The sequence below is a fragment of the Barbus barbus genome (assembly GCF_936440315.1).
Source record: "Barbus barbus genome assembly, chromosome: 3".
Classification (NCBI taxonomy): domain Eukaryota; kingdom Metazoa; phylum Chordata; class Actinopteri; order Cypriniformes; family Cyprinidae; genus Barbus; species Barbus barbus.
This window is the reverse complement of record NC_136731.1, coordinates 31,868,003-31,891,479: the sequence shown is the minus strand read 5'-3', so window position 1 is coordinate 31,891,479 and position 23,477 is coordinate 31,868,003. Positions and strand designations below refer to the sequence as shown.

The window sequence follows — 23,477 nt, the reverse complement described above, 5'->3', positions numbered from 1 at the left end:
AAAACACAAAGCACAGGATAACATACAACTGAAAAACACAATGATAGTTTTGGAGTGCTTGTACAGTAATAACACTTAAATAATGCCTGCTTACTTTGGCTTATTGAAGCTTGTAATGGAGATCCTGAATGGTCCATGTTGGCATGTTTGACTGCGCATGTGATGGTGTTATTTTCATACTTTTCTTTTGATATGGTTAGTAAACTGAGAACAAACATGTAGTTATTTTGATGGATGGGAGCACTGGTTGTGCCCTCTATGTAAGGCCCATCACCCACTTTCCACATGATATAGACATTGCCAAGTTTAGAGCTAGTAACCTCACAAACCAGGGAGACATGATCTTTTTTGATAAGATCAGGTTTGTGAATAAAAACACTCGGTTTCTGTCCATCTGAATTGAAAAAAAAGGAGAAAGATTCAGTAAAATGTTCAAAAAGACAAATCACACAATAATGAATAAGAAAAGACAATCAAGCCAGCTTAAGATGAAAAAAGCTCCCCACAGCACTTCAAATGGGCTTGCTTTTTTTGCCAGACAATAAAATTACATCTAACCTTTCAGTATCCATAAAATTCAAACTCTGTGAAATAGTATGAATACACATAGAGCCACAAAGTCATTTATTTGGAAGCTACACTGACTTACCTCCTTCATCAAAATGGATCTCCTGCTTGACGTCTCTGTCTTTATTTGTGTCACGGATGGTGCAGGTGACCATTTCACCATCAAACCATTTCTTTGTATCAACGATTATATTGTGGATTCTTATGAACTGTGAAGTGTGGGTAGAGAAGACGATATTTCCTGGTTTGATATTATTACTGGTTACAGGTACATTCTTCACTTCACATGAGACTGAAGCATCTTGCACTGTCTTTTTTACATCTCCAGAAACAACAGCTTGCAAGACAACTTTATTTTGGACAAATAGTTCTTTCTCATTTGGTGGCTTCATTGTCAATGTAACTGCATGGGAGTAAGAAAATAAATATAATTTAATGTTTTCATTCATTTTCATGCAGTACAGTGATAGAGACATTTAGACAGACTGACAAAGGCACAAAAACTATATAAAAACACAGGAGAATATAATAGTGAACAACAAATGAACACAATGATAGTTTGGGAGTGATGGACATCACAGTAATAACACTTAAATAATGCCTGCTTACTTTGGCTTGTTGAAGCTTGTAATGGAGATCCTGTATGGTCCATGTTGGCATGTTTGACTGCGCATGTGATGGTGTTATTTTCATACTTTTCTTTTGATATGGTTAGTAAACTGAGAACAAACATGTAGTTATTTTGATGGATGGGAGGACTGGTTGTGCCCTCTATGTAAGGCTCATCACCCACTTTCCACATGATATAGACATTGCCAAGTTTTGAGCTAGTAACCTCACAAACCAGGGAGACATTATCTTTGTTGATAAGATCAGGTTTGTGAATAAAAACACTCGGTTTCTGTCCATCTGAATTGAAAAAAAAAGAGAAAGGTTCAGTAAAATGTTCAAAAAGACGAATCACACAATAATGAATAAGAAAAGACAATCAAGCAGTCTAAGCTGAAAAAAGCTCCCCACAGCATTTCAAATGGTTTTGCTTTTTTGCCAGACAATAAAATTACATCCAATCTTTCAGCATCCATAAAATTCAAACTCTGTGAAATAGTATGAATACACATAGAGCCACAAAGTCAATTATTTGGACGCTACACTGACTTACCTCCTTTATCAAAATGGATCTCCTGCTTGACGTCTCTGTCTTTATTTGTGTCACGGATAGTGCAGGTGACCATTTCACCATCAAACCATTTCTTTGTATCAACGATTACATTGTGGATTCTTATGAACTGTGAAGTGTGGGTAGAGAAGACGATATTTCCTGGTTTGATATTATTACTGGTTACAGGTACATTCTTCACTTTACATGAGACTGAAGCATCTTGCACTGTCTTTTTTACATCTCCAGAAACAACAGCTTGCAAGACAACTTTATTTTGGACAAATAGTTCTTTCTCATTTGGTGGCTTCATTGTCAATGTAACTGCATGGGAGTAAGAAAATAAAAATAACAATGTTTTCATTCATTTTCATGCAGTACAGTTATTGAGACATTTAAACAGACTGACAAGGGCACAAATCCAACATAAAAAGCACAGGAGAATATAATAGTGAACAACAAATGAACACAATGATAGTTTGGGAGTGATGGACATCACAGTAATAACACTTAAATAATGCCTGCTTACTTTGGCTTGTTGAAGCTTGTAATGGAGATCCTGTATGGTCCATGTTGGCATGTTTGACTGCGCATGTGATGGTGTTATTTTCATACTTTTCTTTTGATATGGTTAGTAAACTGAGAACAAACATGTAGTTATTTTGATGGATGGGAGGACTGGTTGTGCCCTCTATGTAAGGCTCATCACCCACTTTCCACATGATATAGACATTGCCAAGTTTTGAGCTAGTAACCTCACAAACCAGGGAGACATCATCTTTGTTGATAAGATCAGGTTTGTGAATAAAAACACTCGGTTTCTGTCCATCTGAATTGAAAAAAAAAGAGAAAGATTCAGTAAAATGTTCAGAAAGACGAATCACACAATAATGAATAAGAAAAGACAATCAAGCCAGTCTAAGCTGAAAAAAGCTCCCAACAGCAATTCAAATGGGCTTGCTTTTTTGCCAGACAATAAAATTACATCCAACCTTTCAGCATCCATAAAATTCAAACTCTGTGAAATAGTATGAATACACATAGAGCCACAAAGTCAATTATTTGGACGCTACACTGACTTACCTCCTTCATCAAAATGGATCTCCTGCTTGACGTCTCTGTCTTTATTTGTGTCACGGATGGTGCAGGTGACCATTTCACCATCAAACCATTTCTTTGTGTCAACGATTACATTGTGGATTCTTATGAACTGTGAAGTGTGGGTAGAGAAGACGATATTTCCTGGTTTGATATTATTACTGGTTACAGGTACATTCTTCACTTTACATGAGACTGAAGCATCTTGCACTGTATTTTTTACATCTCCAGAAACAACAGCTTGCAAGACAACTTTATTTTGGACAAATAGTTCTTTCTCATTTGGTGGCTTCATTGTCAATGTAACTGCATGGGAGTAAGAAAATAAAAATAACAATGTTTTCATTCATTTTCATGCAGTACAGTTATTGAGACATTTAAACAGACTGACAAGGGCACAAATCCAACATAAAAAGCACAGGAGAATATAATAGTGAACAACAAATGAACACAATGATAGTTTGGGAGTGATGGACATCACAGTAATAACACTTAAATAATGCCTGCTTACTTTGGCTTGTTGAAGCTTGTAATGGAGATCTTGTATGGTCCATGTTGGCATGTTTGACTGCGCATGTGATGGTGTTATTTTCATACTTTTCTTTTGATATGGTTAGTAAACTGAGAACAAACATGTAGTTATTTTGATGGATGGGAGCACTGGTTGTGCCCTCTATGTAAGGCTCATCACCCACTTTCCACATGATATAGACATTGCCAAGTTTAGAGCTAGTAACCTCACAAACCAGGGAGACATCATCTTTGTTGATAAGATCAGGTTTGTGAATAAAAACACTCGGTTTCTGTCCATCTGAATTGAAAAAAAAAGAGAAAGATTCAGTAAAATGTTCAGAAAGACGAATCACACAATAATGAATAAGAAAAGGCAATCAAGCAGTCTAAGCTGAAAAAAGCTCCCCACAGCAATTCAAATGGGCTTGCTTTTTTGCCAGACAATAAAATTACATCCAACCTTTCAGCATCCATAAAATTCAAACTCTGTGAAATAATATGAATACACATAGAGCCACAAAGTCAATTATTTGGACGCTACACTGACTTACCTCCTTCATCAAAATGGATCTCCTGCTTGACGTCTCTGTCTTTATTTGTGTCACGGATGGTGCAGGTGACTATTTCACCATCAAACCATTTCTTTGTGTCAACGATTACATTGTGGATTCTTATGAACTGTGAAGTGTGGGCAGAGAAGACGATATTTCCTGGTTTGATATTATTACTGGTTACAGGTACATTCTTCACTTCACATGAGACTGAAGCATCTTGCACTGTCTTTTTTACATCTCCAGAAACAACAGCTTGCAATACAACTGTATTTTGGACAAATAGTTCTTTCTCATTTGGTGGCTTCATTGTCAATGTAACTGCATGGGAGTAAGAAAATAAAAATAACAATGTTTTCATTCATTTTCATGCAGTACAGTTATTGAGACATTTAAACAGACTGACAAGGGTACAACAACAAAATAAAAGGCACAGGAAAATATACAAGTGAACAACAAATGAACACAATGATAGTTTTGGAGTGCTTGTACATCACAGTAATAACATTTTAAATAATGCCTGCTTACTTTGGCTTGTTGAAGCTTGTAATGGAGATCCTGAATGGTCCATGTTGGCATGTTTGACTGCACATGTGATGGTGTTATTTTCATACTTTTCTTTTGATATGGTTAGTAAACTGAGAACAAACATGTCGTTATTTTGATGGATGGGAGGACTGGTTGTGCCCTCTATGTAAGGCTCATCACCCACTTTCCACATGATATAGACATTGCCAAGTTTTGAGCTAGTAACCTCACAAACCAGGGAGACATTATCTTTGTTGATAAGATCAGGTTTGTGAATAAAAACACTCGGTTTCTGTCCATCTGAATTGAAAATAAAAGAGAAAGGTTCAGTAAAATGTTCAAAAAGACGAATCACACAATAATGAATACGAAAAGACAATCAAGCCAGCTTAAGATGAAAAAAGCTCCCCGCAGTATTTCAAATGGTTTTGCTTTTTTGCCAGACAATAAAATTACATCCAACCTTTCAGCATCCATAAAATTCAAACTCTGTGAAATAGTATGAATACACATAGAGCCACAAAGTCAATTATTTGGACGCTACACTGACTTACCTCCTTCATCAAAATGGATCTCCTGCTTGACGTCTCTGTCTTTATTTGTGTCACGGATGGTGCAGGTGACCATTTCACCATCAAACCATTTCTTTGTATCAACGATTACATTGTGGATTCTTATGAACTGTGAAGTGTGGGTAGAGAAGACGATATTTCCTGGTTTGATATTATTACTGGTTACAGGTACATTCTTCACTTTACATGAGACTGAAGCATCTTGCACTGTCCTTTTTACATCTCCAGAAACAACAGCTTGCAAGACAACTTTATTTTGGACAAATAGTTCTTTCTCAGTTGGTGGCTTCATTGTCAATGTAACTGCATGGGAGTAAGAAAATAAAAATAACATTGTTTTCATTCATTTTCATGCAGTACAGTTATTGAGACATTTAAACAGACTGACAAAGGCACAAAAACAATATAAAAAGCACAGGAGAATATAATAGTGAACAACAAATGAACACAATGATAGTTTGGGAGTGCTTGTACATCACAGTAATAACACTTAAATAATGCCTGCTTACTTTGGCTTGTTGAAGCTTGTAATGGAGATCCTGTATGGTCCATGTTGGCATGTTTGACTGCGCATGTGATGGTGTTATTTTCATACTTTTCTTTTGATATGGTTAGTAAACTGAGAACAAACATGTCGTTATTTTGATGGATGGGAGGACTGGTTGTGCCCTCTATGTAAGGCTCATCACCCACTTTCCACATGATATAGACATTGCCAAGTTTAGAGCTAGTAACCTCACAAACCAGGGAGACATTATCTTTGTTGATAAGATCAGGTTTGTGAATAAAAACACTCGGTTTCTGTCCATCTGAAATGAAAAAAAAAGAGAAAGATTCAGTAAAATGTTCAGAAAGACGAATCACACAATAATGAATAAGAAAAGACAATCAAGCCAGCTTAAGATGAAAAAATCTCCCCGCAGTATTTCAAATGGTTTTGCTTTTTTGCCAGACAATAAAATTACATCCAACCTTTCAGCATCCATAAAATTCAAACTCTGTGAAATAGTATGAATACACATAGAGCCACAAAGTCAATTATTTGGACGCTACACTGACTTACCTCCTTCATCAAAATGGATCTCCTGCTTGACGTCTCTGTCTTTATTTGTGTCACGGATGGTGCAGGTGACCATTTCACCATCAAACCATTTCTTTGTGTCAACGATTACATTGTGGATTCTTATGAACTGTGAAGTGTGGCTAGAGAAGACGATATTTCCTGGTTTGATATTATTACTGGTTACAGGTACATTCTTCACTTTACATGAGACTGAAGCATCTTGCACTGTATTTTTTATATCTCCAGAAACAACAGCTTGCAAGACAACTGTATTTTGGACAAATAGTTCTTTCTCATTTGGTGGCTTCATTGTCAATGTAACTGCATGGGAGTAAGAAAATAAATATAATTTAATGTTTTCATTCATTTTCATGCAGTATAGTGATAGAGACATATAGACAGACTGACAAGGGCACAACAACAACATAAAAGGCACAGGAAAATATACAAGTGAACAACAAATGAACACAATGATAGTTTTGGAGTGCTTGTACATCACAGTAATAGCACTTAAATTCTTCCTGCTTACTTTGGCTTGTTGAAGCTTGTAATGGAGATCCTGTATGGTCCATGTTGGCATGTTTGACTGCACATGTGATGGTGTTATTTTCATACTTTTCTTTTGATATGGTTAGTAAACTGAGAACAAACATGTAGTTATTTTGATGGATGGGAGGACTGGTTGTGCCCTCTATGTAAGGCTCATCACCCACTTTCCACATGATATAGACATTGCCAAGTTTAGAGCTAGTAACCTCACAAACCAGGGAGACATTATCTTTGTTGATAAGATCAGGTTTGTGAATAAAAACACTCGGTTTCTGTCCATCTGAATTGAAAAAAAAGAGAAAGGTTCAGTAAAATGTTCAAAAAGACGAATCACACAATAATGAATAAGAAAAGACAATCAAGCAGTCTAAGCTGAAAAAAGCTCCCCACAGCATTTCAAATGGGCTTGATCTTTTGCCAGACAATAATATTACATCCAACCTTTCAGCATCCATAAAATTCAAACTCTGTGAAATAGTATGAATACACATAGAGCCACAAAGTCAATTATTTGGAAGCTACACTGACTTACCTCCTTCATCAAAATGGATCTCCTGCTTGACGTCTCTGTCTTTATTTGTGTCACGGATGGTGCAGGTGACTATTTCTCCATCAAACCATTGCTTTGTATCAACGATTACATTGTGGATTCTTATGAACTGTGAAGTGTGGGTAGAGAAGACGATATTTCCTGGTTTGATATTATTACTGGTTACAGGTACATTCTTCACTTTACATGAGACTGAAGCATCTTGCACTGTATTTTTTACATCTCCAGAAACAACAGCTTGCAAGACAACTTTATTTTGGACAAATAGTTCTTTCTCAGTTGGTGGCTTCATTGTCAATGTAACTGCATGGGAGTAAGAAAATAAATATAGTTTAATGATTTCATTCATTTTCATGCAGTACAGTTATTGAGACATTTAAACAGACTGACAAAGGCACAAAAACAATATAAAAAGCACAGGAGAATATAATAGTGAACAACAAATGAACACAATGATAGTTTGGGAGTGCTTGTACATCACAGTAATAACACTTAAATAATGCCTGCTTACTTTGGCTTGTTGAAGCTTGTAATGGAGATCCTGTATGGTCCATGTTGGCATGTTTGACTGCACATGTGATGGTGTTATTTTCATACTTTTCTTTTGATATGGTTAGTAAACTGAGAACAAACATGTCGTTATTTTGATGGATGGGAGGACTGGTTGTGCCCTCTATGTAAGGCTCATCACCCACTTTCCACATGATATAGACATTGCCAAGTTTAGAGCTAGTAACCTCACAAACCAGGGAGACATTATCTTTGTTGATAAGATCAGGTTTGTGAATAAAAACACTCGGTTTCTGTCCATCTGAAATGAAAAAAAAGAGAAAGATTCAGTAAAATGTTCAGAAAGACGAATCACACAATAATGAATAAGAAAAGACAATCAAGCCAGCTTAAGATGAAAAAAGCTCCCCGCAGTATTTCAAATGGTTTTGCTTTTTTGCCAGACAATAAAATTACATCCAACCTTTCAGCATCCATAAAATTCAAACTCTGTGAAATAGTATGAATACACATAGAGCCACAAAGTCAATTATTTGGACGCTACACTGACTTACCTCCTTCATCAAAATGGATCTCCTGCTTGACGTCTCTGTCTTTATTTGTGTCACGGATGGTGCAGGTGACCATTTCACCATCAAACCATTTCTTTGTGTCAACGATTACATTGTGGATTCTTATGAACTGTGAAGTGTGGGTAGAGAAGATGATATTTCCTGGTTTGATATTATTACTGGTTACAGGAACATTCTTCACTTCACATGAGACTGAAGCATCTTGCACTGTCTTTTTTATATCTCCAGAAACAACAGCTTGCAATACAACTGTATTTTGGACAAATAGTTCTTTCTCATTTGGTGGCTTCATTGTCAATGTAACTGCATGGGAGTAAGAAAATAAATATAATTTAATGTTTTCATTCATTTTCATGCAGTATAGTGATAGAGACATATAGACAGACTGACAATGGCACAACAACAACATAAAAGGCACAGGAAAATATACAAGTGAACAACAAATGAACACAATGATAGTTTTGGAGTGCTTGTACATCACAGTAATAGCACTTAAATTCTTCCTGCTTACTTTGGCTTGTTGAAGCTTGTAATGGAGATCCTGTATGGTCCATGTTGGCATGTTTGACTGCACATGTGATGGTGTTATTTTCATACTTTTCTTTTGATATGGTTAGTAAACTGAGAACAAACATGTCGTTATTTTGATGGATGGGAGGACTGGTTGTGCCCTCTATGTAAGGCTCATCACCCACTTTCCACATGATATAGACATTGCCAAGTTTAGAGCTAGTAACCTCACAAACCAGGGAGACATTATCTTTGTTGATAAGATCAGGTTTGTGAATAAAAACACTCGGTTTCTGTCCATCTGAATTGAAAAAAAAGAGAAAGGTTCAGTAAAATGTTCAAAAAGACGAATCACACAATAATGAATAAGAAAAGACAATCAAGCAGTCTAAGCTGAAAAAAGCTCCCCACAGCATTTCAAATGGGCTTGATCTTTTGCCAGACAATAATATTACATCCAACCTTTCAGCATCCATAAAATTCAAACTCTGTGAAATAGTATGAATACACATAGAGCCACAAAGTCAATTATTTGGAAGCTACACTGACTTACCTCCTTCATCAAAATGGATCTCCTGCTTGACGTCTCTGTCTTTATTTGTGTCACGGATGGTGCAGGTGACTATTTCTCCATCAAACCATTGCTTTGTATCAACGATTACATTGTGGATTCTTATGAACTGTGAAGTGTGGGTAGAGAAGACGATATTTCCTGGTTTGATATTATTACTGGTTACAGCTACATTCTTCACTTTACATGAGACTGAAGCATCTTGCACTGTATTTTTTACATCTCCAGAAACAACAGCTTGCAAGACAACTTTATTTTGGACAAATAGTTCTTTCTCAGTTGGTGGCTTCATTGTCAATGTAACTGCATGGGAGTAAGAAAATAAAAATAACATTGTTTTCATTCATTTTCATGCAGTACAGTTATTGAGACATTTAAACAGACTGACAAAGGCGCAAAAACAATATAAAAAGCACAGGAGAATATAATAGTGAACAACAAATGAACACAATGATAGTTTGGGAGTGCTTGTACATCACAGTAATAACACTTAAATAATGCCTGCTTACTTTGGCTTGTTGAAGCTTGTAATGGAGATCCTGTATGGTCCATGTTGGCATGTTTGACTGCACATGTGATGGTGTTATTTTCATACTTTTCTTTTGATATGGTTAGTAAACTGAGAACAAACATGTCGTTATTTTGATGGATGGGAGCACTGGTTGTGCCCTCTATGTAAGGCTCATCACCCACTTTCCACATGATATAGACATTGCCAAGTTTAGAGCTAGTAACCTCACAAACCAGGGAGACATTATCTTTGTTGATAAGATCAGGTTTGTGAATAAAAACACTCGGTTTCTGTCCATCTGAAATGAAAAAAAAGAGAAAGATTCAGTAAAATGTTCAGAAAGACGAATCACACAATAATGAATAAGAAAAGACAATCAAGCCAGCTTAAGATGAAAAAAGCTCCCCGCAGTATTTCAAATGGTTTTGCTTTTTTGCCAGACAATAAAATTACATCCAACCTTTCAGCATCCATAAAATTCAAACTCTGTGAAATAGTATGAATACACATAGAGCCACAAAGTCAATTATTTGGACGCTACACTGACTTACCTCCTTCATCAAAATGGATCTCCTGCTTGACGTCTCTGTCTTTATTTGTGTCACGGATGGTGCAGGTGACCATTTCACCATCAAACCATTTCTTTGTGTCAACGATTACATTGTGGATTCTTATGAACTGTGAAGTGTGGGTAGAGAAGACGATATTTCCTGGTTTGATATTATTACTGGTTACAGGAACATTCTTCACTTCACATGAGACGGAAGCATCTTGCACTGTCTTTTTTATATCTCCAGAAACAACAGCTTGCAATACAACTGTATTTTGGACAAATAGTTCTTTCTCATTTGGTGGCTTCATTGTCAATGTAACTGCATGGGAGTAAGAAAATAAATATAATTTAATGTTTTCATTCATTTTCATGCAGTATAGTGATAGAGACATATAGACAGACTGACAAGGGCACAACAACAACATAAAAGGCACAGGAAAATATACAAGTGAACAACAAATGAACACAATGATAGTTTGGGAGTGCTTGTACATCACAGTAATAGCACTTAAATTCTTCCTGCTTACTTTGGCTTGTTGAAGCTTGTAATGGAGATCCTGTATGGTCCATGTTGGCATGTTTGACTGCACATGTGATGGTGTTATTTTCATACTTTTCTTTTGATATGGTTAGTAAACTGAGAACAAACATGTAGTTATTTTGATGGATGGGAGGACTGGTTGTGCCCTCTATGTAAGGCTCATCACCCACTTTCCACATGATATAGACATTGCCAAGTTTTGAGCTAGTAACCTCACAAACCAGGGAGACATTATCTTTGTTGATAAGATCAGGTTTGTGAATAAAAACACTCGGTTTCTGTCCATCTGAATTGAAAAAAAAGAGAAAGGTTCAGTAAAATGTTCAAAAAGACGAATCACACAATAATGAATAAGAAAAGACAATCAAGCAGTCTAAGCTGAAAAAAGCTCCCCACAGCATTTCAAATGGGCTTGATCTTTTGCCAGACAATAAAATTACATCCAACCTTTCAGCATCCATAAAATTCAAACTCTGTGAAATAGTATGAATACACATAGAGCCACAAAGTCAATTATTTGGAAGCTACACTGACTTACCTCCTTCATCAAAATGGATCTCCTGCTTGACGTCTCTGTCTTTATTTGTGTCACGGATGGTGCAGGTGACTATTTCACCATCAAACCATTGCTTTGTATCAACGATTACATTGTGGATTCTTATGAACTGTGAAGTGTGGGTAGAGAAGACGATATTTCCTGGTTTGATATTATTACTGGTTACAGGAACATTCTTCACTTTACATGAGACTGAAGCATGTTGCACTGTATTTTTTACATCTCCAGAAACAACAGCTTGCAAGACAACTTTATTTTGGACAAATAGTTCTTTCTCAGTTGGTGGCTTCATTGTCAATGTAACTGCATGGGAGTAAGAAAATAAATATAGTTTAATGATTTCATTCATTTTCATGCAGTACAGTTATTGAGACATTTAAACAGACTGACAAGGGCACAAATCCAACATAAAAAGCACAGGAGAATATAATAGTGAACAACAAATGAACACAATGATAGTTTGGGAGTGCTTGTACATCACAGTAATAACATTTTAAATAATGCCTGCTTACTTTGGCTTGTTGAAGCTTGTAATGGAGATCCTGTATGGTCCATGTTGGCATGTCTGACTGCGCATGTGATGGTGTTATTTTCATACTTTTCTTTTGATATGGTTAGTAAACTGAGAACAAACATGTAGTTATTTTGATGGATGGGAGGACTGGTTGTGCCCTCTATGTAAGGCTCATCACCCACTTTCCACATGATATAGACATTGCCAAGTTTTGAGCTAGTAACCTCACAAACCAGGGAGACATTATCTTTGTTGATAAGATCAGGTTTGTGAATAAAAACACTCGGTTTCTGTCCATCTGAATTGAGAAAAGAGAAAGATTCAGTAAAATGTTAAAAAAGACGAATCAAACAATAATGAATAAGAAAAGACAATCAAGCAGTCTAAGCTGAAAAAAGCTCCCCGCAGTATTTCAAATGGTTTTGCTTTTTTGCCAGACAATAAAATTACATCCAACCTTTCAGCATCCATAAAATTCAAACTCTGTGAAATAGTATGAATACACATAGAGTCACAAAGTCATTTACTTGGACGCTACACTGACTTACCTCCTTCATCAAAATGGATCTCCTGCTTGACGTCTCTGTCTTTATTTGTGTCACGGATGGTGCAGGTGACCATTTCACCATCAAACCATTTCTTTGTGTCAACGATTACATTGTGGATTCTTATGAACTGTGAAGTGTGGGTAGAGAAGACGATATTTCCTGGTTTGATATTATTACTGGTTACAGCTACATTCTTCACTTTACATGAGACTGAAGCATCTTGCACTGTATTTTTTACATCTCCAGAAACAACAGCTTGCAAGACAACTTTATTTTGGACAAAAAGTTCTTTCTCAGTTGGTGGCTTCATTGTCAATGTAACTGCATGGGAGTAAGAAAATAAATATAGTTTAATGATTTCATTCATTTTCATGCAGTACAGTTATTGAGACATTTAAACAGACTGACAAGGGCACAAATCCAACATAAAAAGCACAGGAGAATATAATAGTGAACAACAAATGAACACAATGATAGTTTGGGAGTGCTTGTACATCACAGTAATAACATTTTAAATTCTTCCTGCTTACTTTGGCTTGTTGAAGCTTGTAATGGAGATCCTGTATGGTCCATGTTGGCATGTTTGACTGCGCATGTGATGGTACTATTTTCATACTTTTCTTTTGATATGGTTAGTAAACTGAGAACAAACATGTAGTTATTTTGATGGATGGGAGGACTGGTTGTGCCCTCTATGTAAGGCTCATCACCCACTTTCCACATGATATAGACATTGCCAAGTTTAGAGCTAGTAACCTCACAAACCAGGGAGACATGATCTTTGTTGATAAGATCAGGTTTGTGAATAAAAACACTCGGTTTCTGTCCATCTGAATTGAAAAAAAGGAGAAAGATTCAGTAAAATGTTCAAAAAGACGAATCACACAATAATGAATAAGAAAAGACAATCAAGCAGTCTAAGCTGAAAAAAGCTCCCCACAGTATTTCAAATGGGCTTGCTTTTTTGCCAGACAATAAAATTACATCCAAGCTTTCAGCATCCATAAAATTTAAACTTTATGTAGAAATAGAAATAGTATGAATACACATAGAGCCACAAAGTCAATTATTTGGAAGCTACACTGACTTACCTCCTTCATCAAAATGGATCTCCTGCTTGATGTCTCTGTCATTATTTGTGTCACGGATGGTGCAGGTGACCATTTCACCATCAAACCATTTCTTTGTGTCAACGATTACATTGTGGGTTCTTATGAACTGTGAAGTGTGGGCAGAGAAGACGATATTTCCTGGTTTGATATTATTACTGGTTACAGGTACATTCTTCACTTTACATGAGACTGAAGCATCTTGCACTGTCTTTTTTACGTCTCCAGAAACAACAGCTTGCAAGACAACTTTATTTTGGACAAATAGTTCTTTCTCATTTGGTGGCTTCATTATCAGTGTGACTTTATCTACAAGAAATTAAAAAAGTTAATTTGACAATGTATACATTTGATTTTATGTGTATCTTTTAATTTGGATAAGTTTGTAGGAGTGTATCCTTGTGTGAATTTGAAATTGAAGTGAAAGTGTAAACAAGAGAGCAAACCAACATTAAATGACTTACCATTGAAATCTTTTTCCCTAATAATCTGTTTTCCCCGGTGTGTGACCTCACAAGTATAGAGATTATTTGCATCCCAATTCTTGCTGCTGACTTTATGAAGACTGTATGCTGTGTAATGACCTGTATCTTCATTCAGTTTGCTTTCCAGTTTTAGCGGGCTCTTGCTGTTGGTATTATTCACTTTCCATTGTACATTGATCTTCTTGGGATAGAAATCCTCAATGACACACATGACAGATGTACTTTTCGGAGTTGTTACACGAACCAAGCTCAGTGTTGGTTTTTGTGGATTCACTGTAATGAAACAAATGCTTATATACAATAAAAAGGACATCTTGCAAACTTAAAATTTCACCGTATACCTCAACAGTTTAATTGAATATTCATCCTGTTAATGTCTGTTGTTACCTATTGTGAATGTTTCTTTGACATTTCTTGATGGGTGTTCTGCTTCACAAGTAATATTACTTTGATTCCATTCTGCTTCATTGATAGTTATAAGGCTGACTTTCATCCTCTTGTTTCCAGTTCCTAAAGTAGGGTACTGGATGAAATTAGTCAAAGCATTTCCACGCCGATCCGTCCATTTGAATCTGACAGATTCAGCGGGTGCAAACCCGGTGGCCAAACAGCCAACAATTAGGGAACCAGGTGAAGATTCACATGAAGACATCATAAACAGATTTGGTGCTTTGGGAACTTCACCTGAAAGAGTGAAACCACATAAAACACAGGCTAGCACACACACACACACACACACACAGTGAAGCAAAATACAGTGGACTTAATTGACCTAAAAGTTGCTTCTGCAACCCCCAGAAATTCCGCTGAACCATTTTTTTTTTAAATTAGTTATTAATGTAAAACAACACATACAAATAATAATACATATGTACATGTTTGATTACTTTAGTCACAAATAAAACATTTAATTGATTAAATTGTTAGTAATAAAATACTAACAATTTAGTACCAGCAATTAAAATTCTCCTGACTGAAACAATTTATTATAAAGCTAATAATTTCAAACTGTCTATAGGTCTGCGTCAAAAATAGCCACTGACTATGAACAAATAGTCTATGCGTTTTTACGCTGTAACATCACCTCGATCATTTAGACCTACTGATCAAAATATGGAAATAGCTATTTTTACATTAAGTTAATATATTTAAAGTAACGATTTTATCTTGCAAAACAACCAGGGGTGCGTTTCCCAAAAACATCGTTAGCTAAATATGGTGGTAAGTCCCATTGAACTGTATTGGTAACGACGGAATTTGCGACTGTGTTAGGAAACGCACCCAGCTTAGCAATAAAATAGGCACTGCGACAATATTAGGTTACATGGTGAGGTCGTTTTTATGTCATTTTCGAGAGTCAGTCCGCGAGGTAAAAGAGACCTGGCAGACAGTCATTTCTCGGATTTGCACCGGTTCAGTCAGACAGCTGAATACCAATCAGAATCAATAGCCTATTCCATGTAAGTTTCGTTTGTAATTACAAATTTTCCCTACAAAATTCCTGATGTAGAAGAAATAGCCTACCTTTGCTTTTGGACATTTAGCAGATGCGTTTGTATTAAAAACGAAAACAGAACAAAAGCACGCACATCACTGTCTAAATGCTCAAGTCGGGTGCTTGACAACGAAGATAAAAGAAGACAGAACAGAAGTCGGCATACCAAAGTGCTCCAAACGTCACCTCCGTGTGTTTTTTTATTTATTTATTTATTAATGAAAACGAAAATACCTAATTTAGCACATTTAATGTTTAACGTGAACAATTCAAATGTGCACTATATTTGGCCCAGTGTTGTTTAAGCTTTTTACATGGTTTCATGGTTCTTAGGTTGCACTATTAAGAGAGATACATAGAGCAGCAATTTTGACAAGATTTATTCTGGTAATAAAAACTTATTGTTCTTTATAATGAAAGAAAACTTCATAAAGTAGGCCTTTTCAAAAAATATGTGTGACACAGATATAGGATAGACTACTATGCCAAAACGAACAATCGAATATTAAAATAGCCTTTGTCATTTTTTTATTATTATGCTGAAGATATGAAAACGAAATATTGAGATAAAAGCGGTAAATAACTTACCTGTGACAGTCACCAGCGTCCCTTTGCCCCAGTAGTCAAAGTAACTATCACAGCGCTACATTAGTTTATATCAGTTGTACAAAAGATCGTTCCTCCTTTAATATAACAGGATCTGCCTGACCGTAATTAGTCCAGCGAGGAGGACCGAAATAAAGAAAACCTTTACTCGTTGCTTGCTCTACTTTTACAGTAATAAAGAATTTTATAGGCTACCTCCACGACAGCTAGGCTATGTGAACATGACAAATGAAAGCAGGCTATCAGTAATTTATTGAGCACTGTCTCATATTTGTCTGCATTGATATAGACCTACTTCGCAGCAATATTTCCGCGCGTTTGCATGGCTCTATAAGGTTCAAAAGTTTAAAAGATGAAATCCAGCTATGGTCTTTAAAGATTTAGCCAAATTGTATACAGACGGTTTGAATTAATGCAACATCAAAATAATCCGAGACAGTTTCGGAAAAAAAAAAAAAACACATTAAGGGGCATTCGACACATTTTAATCTTAATAGAGGAATATTTGTTGTACAAATTAATTTTGCGATGCATTAAATCGATACTTGACCGGAACATACTGTTGCCACTGAAAACCGGAAGTGTCACTGAGCATAGTGTCATGTGCCAATGGCATCTTTGCGTCAAATGTCATGTCACTTAATAAAACTGCTGCTGCAATTGTTATGTGAAATAGCTTATTCAGGACAGTACTTAAAAAAATAATATGACTGCAGAATTATTTTTCAGTTTGTTTCAAATGGATCAGTTCACATAACCTATATGAAATGTGAAAGGTAAAACAAACTAAATGAAAACAATGTCAACCTTTTGAGAATTTGAAATATATTTGATATAGAAGTTTGTAACCATGGAATCATGCGAAAAAGTGATAATTAAATAGATTAGTAATTGCAAATATTTAGCCTATTAAATATTGGTTGGTTAACGAACAAAGACTTACGCCGTTGTTTTGTTTATTTAAAACAGCCAAATTATGTTTTTTAGTAACAGCGGGATGCAATTTAGCCTATTATATTAAAATATAACACGTAATGTCCACATGAAAAAATACTATAGTAATTTATAGTAAATAGTGTTTTTGAACCATACTATAGTTATACTTTATATTATAGTATTTACAACACTTTGTTAATGAATGCTACAGCATAGGCTTTACTGTAGTATTAACTATATTGAACTGAAAAACTGAAATAAATACTGTAGTATACTTTGTTTTTCTGTAGTGTATTGTAGAATAACCGAATTTCTCTATAGTTGTAGAAAACTTAGTACAGTATTGGCTGAAGTATTTTGTTTATATAGTTGTTATATTATCACAGCAACTATAGAATTACCACAACAAATGAATTTGATTTACTTTACTATAGTATGGTTCAAAAACACTATAGTAGCCTATTTACTACAAATTACTATAGTATTTTCTCGTGTGGGGTAGGCTACACGTGATGTATCAGTGTAGAAAGTTTAAACGCGCGAGACACATTGCAGTCTAGTTATTTAGTTTTATTCATACTCTTGCTTTTCAGCATCTAATATTTGCGAAGATAAGACAACACATGCGAGAAAAACGAAAAATCAAAGGTGTCGTTTAACAATAGTCTACTATTATATAACTAGCAGCTATTCAATGAAACAATCTTCCAAAATTAGGCTTTGTAGTCGTTTACATTTTCTAATTAAATAACCATTTATTTGAAAACAATTAATAGAAAACTCTTCTTAAGATATAAAACTGTAAATAATAACACATACATGTGGCATTTTGTCTTATTTTACGATACAACTGCCCATGCAATTAATAATAAAATCTTACTGTTTGTTACGGTGACTTTGGTGCCGCTTCCCCAGTAGTCGAAAGCCCAGTTACACAATATTATTTAATGTTACAGCGCAGTATAAAAATGCAACTCAAAAATGCTCAGGATCTGTTAAATTACATGTAGCCGATTCGCTGTTTAATCTGAATGCGTGTATACATCAAATTATGTACAATTTAATTATTCATAATTAATGTGAATCTTTGCGTTTCTAGCAAATCTCTAAAGACATGTCCCGACTTTAATTGTCCTAATCGTAGAGTAGCCATTTAAATGTTGCTTAGCCTATATATATATATGTAAGCGACATACTTGACAAATTAGCCTACCTGTCACAATTTTTCGTACTTAGATCAGATTTTGTTTTAGTAGGTTTTTCTTACCTGACGAGACGGTGACCTTGGTTCCTTTCCCCCAGTAGTCAAAAGCATAGTCACACTGACAGTTTTACCCATGGATATTGTACAAAAATAGCTATGTACGCTCGTATGACAAGTCATTTTGACTTATTAGACTATCCTAACCCACAAATTCGACTATTTATTTATTCAACTTTTAATTCAGTCTAAGTTTCATTCTTGCAAAACGGACAAGCGGTCTGTACATTTAGTTTTCCTGTTATATTTAAAACACGTCAACGTTTATGAAAGATTTAAATGTTACTTCTTACCAGATGTCACTGTGACCGATGTGCCTTTCCCCCAGTAGTCAAAGGCAGCGTAGTCACAGTGATACTTTTAATTTATTCAGTGCACAAAAACTCGAAAAACGATTTTTTTTAAATATCTGCAAACCCAGCTACAATTTATTTCATAATTAAATGGAACATTGTCCATGATTTCTCTCTCTATCTCTCTCTCTTTTTAAACTAGTGGACTAAAAAGTTTGTTACTAAACGTGCATTTTTGTTGTTGATGTTGTAGTTTGGCTCTAACTAAACAAAAATCTGACTTCTTACCTGATGTTACAGTCACCGTTGTTCCCTTTCCCCAGTAGCTAAAGGCATCGTCACAACGAGTAGATTTACCATAAGAGCCATACCATTACCCTAACAGTACATTTGCAGTCTTTTCATAGGCCTTCATTATCAAAGCGACTAGTTTTGAGACATTTTAGTGCGCACTTTCTTTAATCTGAGAGTTTTACTCGATAATGTTTACGATTACCGACGCACCCTTTGCACTATTAGCAAAGACAAAAATTGTAAATATGCTGCATGTTATTTGTGGCAAGACCACTTACCTGATCTTCAAAATTGTATAAAAACGGAATAACAGAGAGTATCAACGATATCTTACCTGAGGAAACGGTGACTTTGGTTCCTTTCCCCCAGTAGTCGAAGTAGTAGACACAGTGACTGGTGCCTTTGAGTTACTAACCAAAAACCCACAAGAAGAAGCAATGTTCATGTGATAAAACCTCAAAGCCAACATTTGTTATTTTACCTTTCTTTTAAATGGATTCAGTGAAAACATCTCTTCAGCCTGCCTTTATAGCTGCCCTCCAGTGTAGGCCAGAAATATGATTTGCACTAAAGATATAGGACTAATGTTCTATACTATCCAAAACGTGAAGACATTGATATTAAAATGTGAAACCATTTTTAGGCTATAATAACCTTAACCAACCCCTTCCTGCATCTGCCCCTAATAATCAAAACTAAAAAAAAAATATTAATAGAAAATTTTGAGATTCTCTTAAGTTTTGCATCATTTATTGTCATTCATCGATTCATTGATTAATTCGTACATGATAGGCCTATATACATACAAAAAATCAACTGTTACTTCTGGTCCTCGAAATATGAAAACAATTATTAAAAAGAGACTTAAATTGTAAACAAGGACATTATTTTTACTTTCAGCAACACCTTGTAGGATGTAAACAACAAATGCATTCACCACCGTTATCATGGGAAATCCTCTTAACAGCTGAAAAGATCCTACAACAAAGATATCTCTTTCTTCAGTGGACATTCAAACTGATGTTTTATTGTGAATATGAGACTGGGCTGAAGAAAGAACGCTGTATCAGATGTAGGTGACACTCGCTCAGTCCTTCTCTCTCATAATACTCTACATAATACAGTAAACCAGTGCTTCTCAAAGTCTGGATTCTGGTCCGGATCCGGAGGGCATACAATCCGGACCTGCCGCCATTTCATATCTCAAGAGCACTAATTATATTTCCTACTTTGATAAATGCGTGTTAATATTTTAAATAAATTGTTTAGCTTTTTTTAATGTATTTTTGGTGAGATATTCAAACTTTTCCTTCATGATATTTATTGTCATGACATCCATTGAGTGTATGATGTTTGATGTAATTGGGTGACATTTCACCGCTAATATGATCATTTTTTTGTAGTTGTTTTTTTATTTTTTTTTATCATCACTTATATGGCCATTTGACTTATAGCAAGTGTTTCCCATAAATTGAGTTATTTGTGGCGGCCCGTCACTATATCAAAACTGACCTGATCAAAACTGATTTTCCAAAAGGCTTATACTTCATTGAAACATGAGCATTGCACGTTTCAAAATAAAAAATGCGGTGCAGGGGGTTTTATATGAATGTATTTTTGAAAAGAACCGACTGTTTTCAGAAAAGGTCAAAGTCGTTTTCATTTAGTCTTTCCTGTAAGGGTTTGTGAGCACAGCACTGATTTTATTACAGCTGTTACCGGGGAAACCATTATATCTGCTTGCCTCCTGCTGGCAGAGAATCAATTTGCATTTGCAAGTCTGTGGGAAACATTAGTGTCTGTCAGGAAACATAAACAAAAAGCTTCAGAACTGTTTTGAGAAGGTCCTTATGTTCTGAGCTGTACTATTACTATCAATTAGGCTACTACTTCTATCCTCTTGTGCCCTGCAATAAACAATTACTCTAATCCCTTTTATGAGATGAAGGGGGGAAAAAATAAAAATATGCCAAATATATCGGCCAAAAAAATAAACAAATAAAAAATATCGGCATCATATTGGCCATCGATTGCTAGAAAAACCCATATCGGTCGACCTCTACCCAGATAGCACAGGTACGTCGCGGAGACGTCTGTGAAAGATCATAGCATCTGATAAACGTCGCATTCGATCGAATGCTTTTTGTTGTTAATGAGTCGTCGTCTTTACCTCTATACGACGTCTATACGATGAATATTCAACATTTGAAAGTGCGTGCTGCCACGCAGCGCTGGATCAAAGCAAGCAGATGTATTTTTAATGTAACACCAGACGCAACCGTTGTTGCAAAGAGCTTGGATTATGCCAGAAATAGAACGAGTCGCCGCGCCGCATCCAGGCGATAGTGATTATGGGGTTTCTCTTTTGTAGCGTGCATCGCACCGCTCGCATCCAAAGACACTATAATAAAATACAAATACAACAAACACACACAGAAAAACTCTTTGAAACCCATCATGCACAACCAGCCTTTAAATCTGTTTGTTTGTCCATCTATCCCTTTGTTTGCTTGATCCATCCATAGATAAAAATATATGCAAAAAATGCCAGCCCAGTTTCTTATTTGAAGTGACCCTTGTTTCAAGCTAACTGTAATTATACCTACTTTATCGTTGGTTTACATTCCTTGTCTGTCATCTTGCAGAAAGCATAAATTATACCCTTCTTATAGCAAGCTTGACTGCTGCTTAGAATTTCAATTGTTAACATTACAAGCTTGAAAATTTGAGTAACACTTCAATTTATACCATGGTCTGTATGAAGGTGAACGGTTTGTGTCAGGTGGTCCTTCGACTCCATTCCATACATTGAAATATAGTGTAATACATATCATTCATATTTTGTTGCAAATAATGCTCTCCAATGAGTAAGTTAAAGGTGACAAAGGCAAAGAAAACCCTTGATGTTTAACTGAATGAGGAACAAGCCTTAGGATGAAACACTATACAAATGTCCATTTGATTTGATGCCTCTCAGAATTAGTAATACTGACAAATGTCCCAGACTTGATTATGACAGTTTGCACTACACTTTATTTTCAAGTTAAAGAAAATTCACTGAGCCTGTAATAAACTTTATAACAATCTTTAAATAATAAAACACATAAGGACACACTTTAATGTATTAACTGCTGAAAGCATCGAGGTGAGTTGACTTTATTCACAGCATAACAGTCTCAAATAAAGAGAATAAAGATCTCTAATAGAATAATCCATAACATCTGCAATAAACAAGAAGCAGACCGTGTGTCACGAATCTGGTCCGTGCAATTCCATTTGTTCACCACCAGAGGTCACCCGCTCACCACATGGACTTTCACACTACACAGCACATTGGACTCCATTTCCCACCATCCATTGCACTGACGACACACACACAGCTGAGAACTATCACCCAATCACACACACTTTATAAGCCTTGCACTTTCTCTGTGTCACTGCCGAGTATTGTCTAGCCTAGCTACTTTACAAAGTGTTCCCTGTTTTCCTAGTTAGATTTCCTGTGTTTCTGATTCCTGCCCGTGAACCCGGATTATATCTCTGCCTTGTCTTGTTGGATGTTGTTTGCTGATCGTCGTCCCACGCTTGCTCTACGGATTGCTCTGTGTCTTGCCCATGCCATACCTGTTTGCTGTGTTCTGACCCTGCCTGAATATGACCTTGTTTTATAATAAAGCTTCGCAAATGGATCCGCATGTCTCACGTCTCGTCAACCCCATAACAGAATACTCGGCCAAACAAGGATCCAGCGGCTTTCCCAACGAACATCGGTCAGGTATGGATTCAGCGATCTTGTTACTAGCCCCCAAACAGGGTACACGATGCCTTGAGCGTTATATCACTGAATATTTGGCTTTGGCTAATGGCTCAGAATTACCAGACTGTATGCTAATAGATTTTTTTTGTGATGGCCTTAACCAGCCGTTAAAATCAAAAGTAATTCATAAGGGCCCTCGTTTGTCACTGAGTCATTTTCTGGATTATCTTCTGTGGACTGCGGGTTCGGCATTCACTGTGGGGGTCGCGGAGGAACGAGACACTGCACCCAATTGTGTGATCACAGCCGCGCTGGAGGACGCTCACAAAATGGCGGCCACAACACCACCCTGTAGCGTCAGTGCTGCCGATCACGAGCCAGGTCAAGTCCCAGACTATGTTAAAGAGCCAAGTCAAGTCGCCGCTGATGTTAATGAGCCAAGTCAAGTCGCCGCTGATGTTAATGAGCCAAGTCAAGTCGCCGCTGATGTTAAAGAGCCAAGCCAAGTCGCCGCTGATATTAAAGAGCCAAGTCGAGCCACAGCCTATGTTAAAAAGCCAAGTCACATCACAGCTGATGTTAAGGAACCAGGTCAAGTCAATGTTAAAAGGTCAAGTCAAGCCACAGTTAATCGTCACAAGTCAAGCCAAGCCCCAATTGATCGTCACGAGTCAAGCCAAGCCCCGGTTGACCATCACGAGTCAA

The 23,477-nt window shown here is 36.3% G+C and overlaps 2 protein-coding genes across 4 annotated transcripts in view; both read right to left on the bottom strand.

The window, feature by feature from the left end:
- LOC306859147 (immunoglobulin mu heavy chain-like) overlaps positions 1-23,477 on the bottom strand; it is a 344,847-nt gene that overhangs the window by 72,182 nt on the left and 249,188 nt on the right. The gene's annotated exons all lie outside the window — the stretch shown is intronic.
- Positions 1-23,477, bottom strand: part of LOC306859134 (uncharacterized protein) — a 125,079-nt gene that overhangs the window by 5,143 nt on the left and 96,459 nt on the right. Inside the window, exons 8-33 of the mRNA XM_079399995.1 lie at positions 13,628-13,948; positions 13,067-13,366; positions 12,537-12,857; positions 11,987-12,286; positions 11,457-11,777; positions 10,905-11,204; positions 10,376-10,696; positions 9,823-10,122; positions 9,296-9,616; positions 8,744-9,043; positions 8,215-8,535; positions 7,662-7,961; positions 7,133-7,453; positions 6,581-6,880; positions 6,052-6,372; positions 5,498-5,797; positions 4,971-5,291; positions 4,417-4,716; positions 3,889-4,209; positions 3,336-3,635; positions 2,810-3,130; positions 2,256-2,555; positions 1,730-2,050; positions 1,177-1,476; positions 650-970; positions 95-394 (exon numbers count right to left, since the gene is read on the bottom strand). Coding sequence (XP_079256121.1) covers positions 95-394; positions 650-970; positions 1,177-1,476; positions 1,730-2,050; positions 2,256-2,555; positions 2,810-3,130; positions 3,336-3,635; positions 3,889-4,209; positions 4,417-4,716; positions 4,971-5,291; positions 5,498-5,797; positions 6,052-6,372; positions 6,581-6,880; positions 7,133-7,453; positions 7,662-7,961; positions 8,215-8,535; positions 8,744-9,043; positions 9,296-9,616; positions 9,823-10,122; positions 10,376-10,696; positions 10,905-11,204; positions 11,457-11,777; positions 11,987-12,286; positions 12,537-12,857; positions 13,067-13,366; positions 13,628-13,948 — 8,073 coding nt within the window. The remainder of the gene's footprint in view (positions 1-94; positions 395-649; positions 971-1,176; positions 1,477-1,729; positions 2,051-2,255; positions 2,556-2,809; positions 3,131-3,335; positions 3,636-3,888; positions 4,210-4,416; positions 4,717-4,970; positions 5,292-5,497; positions 5,798-6,051; positions 6,373-6,580; positions 6,881-7,132; positions 7,454-7,661; positions 7,962-8,214; positions 8,536-8,743; positions 9,044-9,295; positions 9,617-9,822; positions 10,123-10,375; positions 10,697-10,904; positions 11,205-11,456; positions 11,778-11,986; positions 12,287-12,536; positions 12,858-13,066; positions 13,367-13,627; positions 13,949-23,477) is intronic.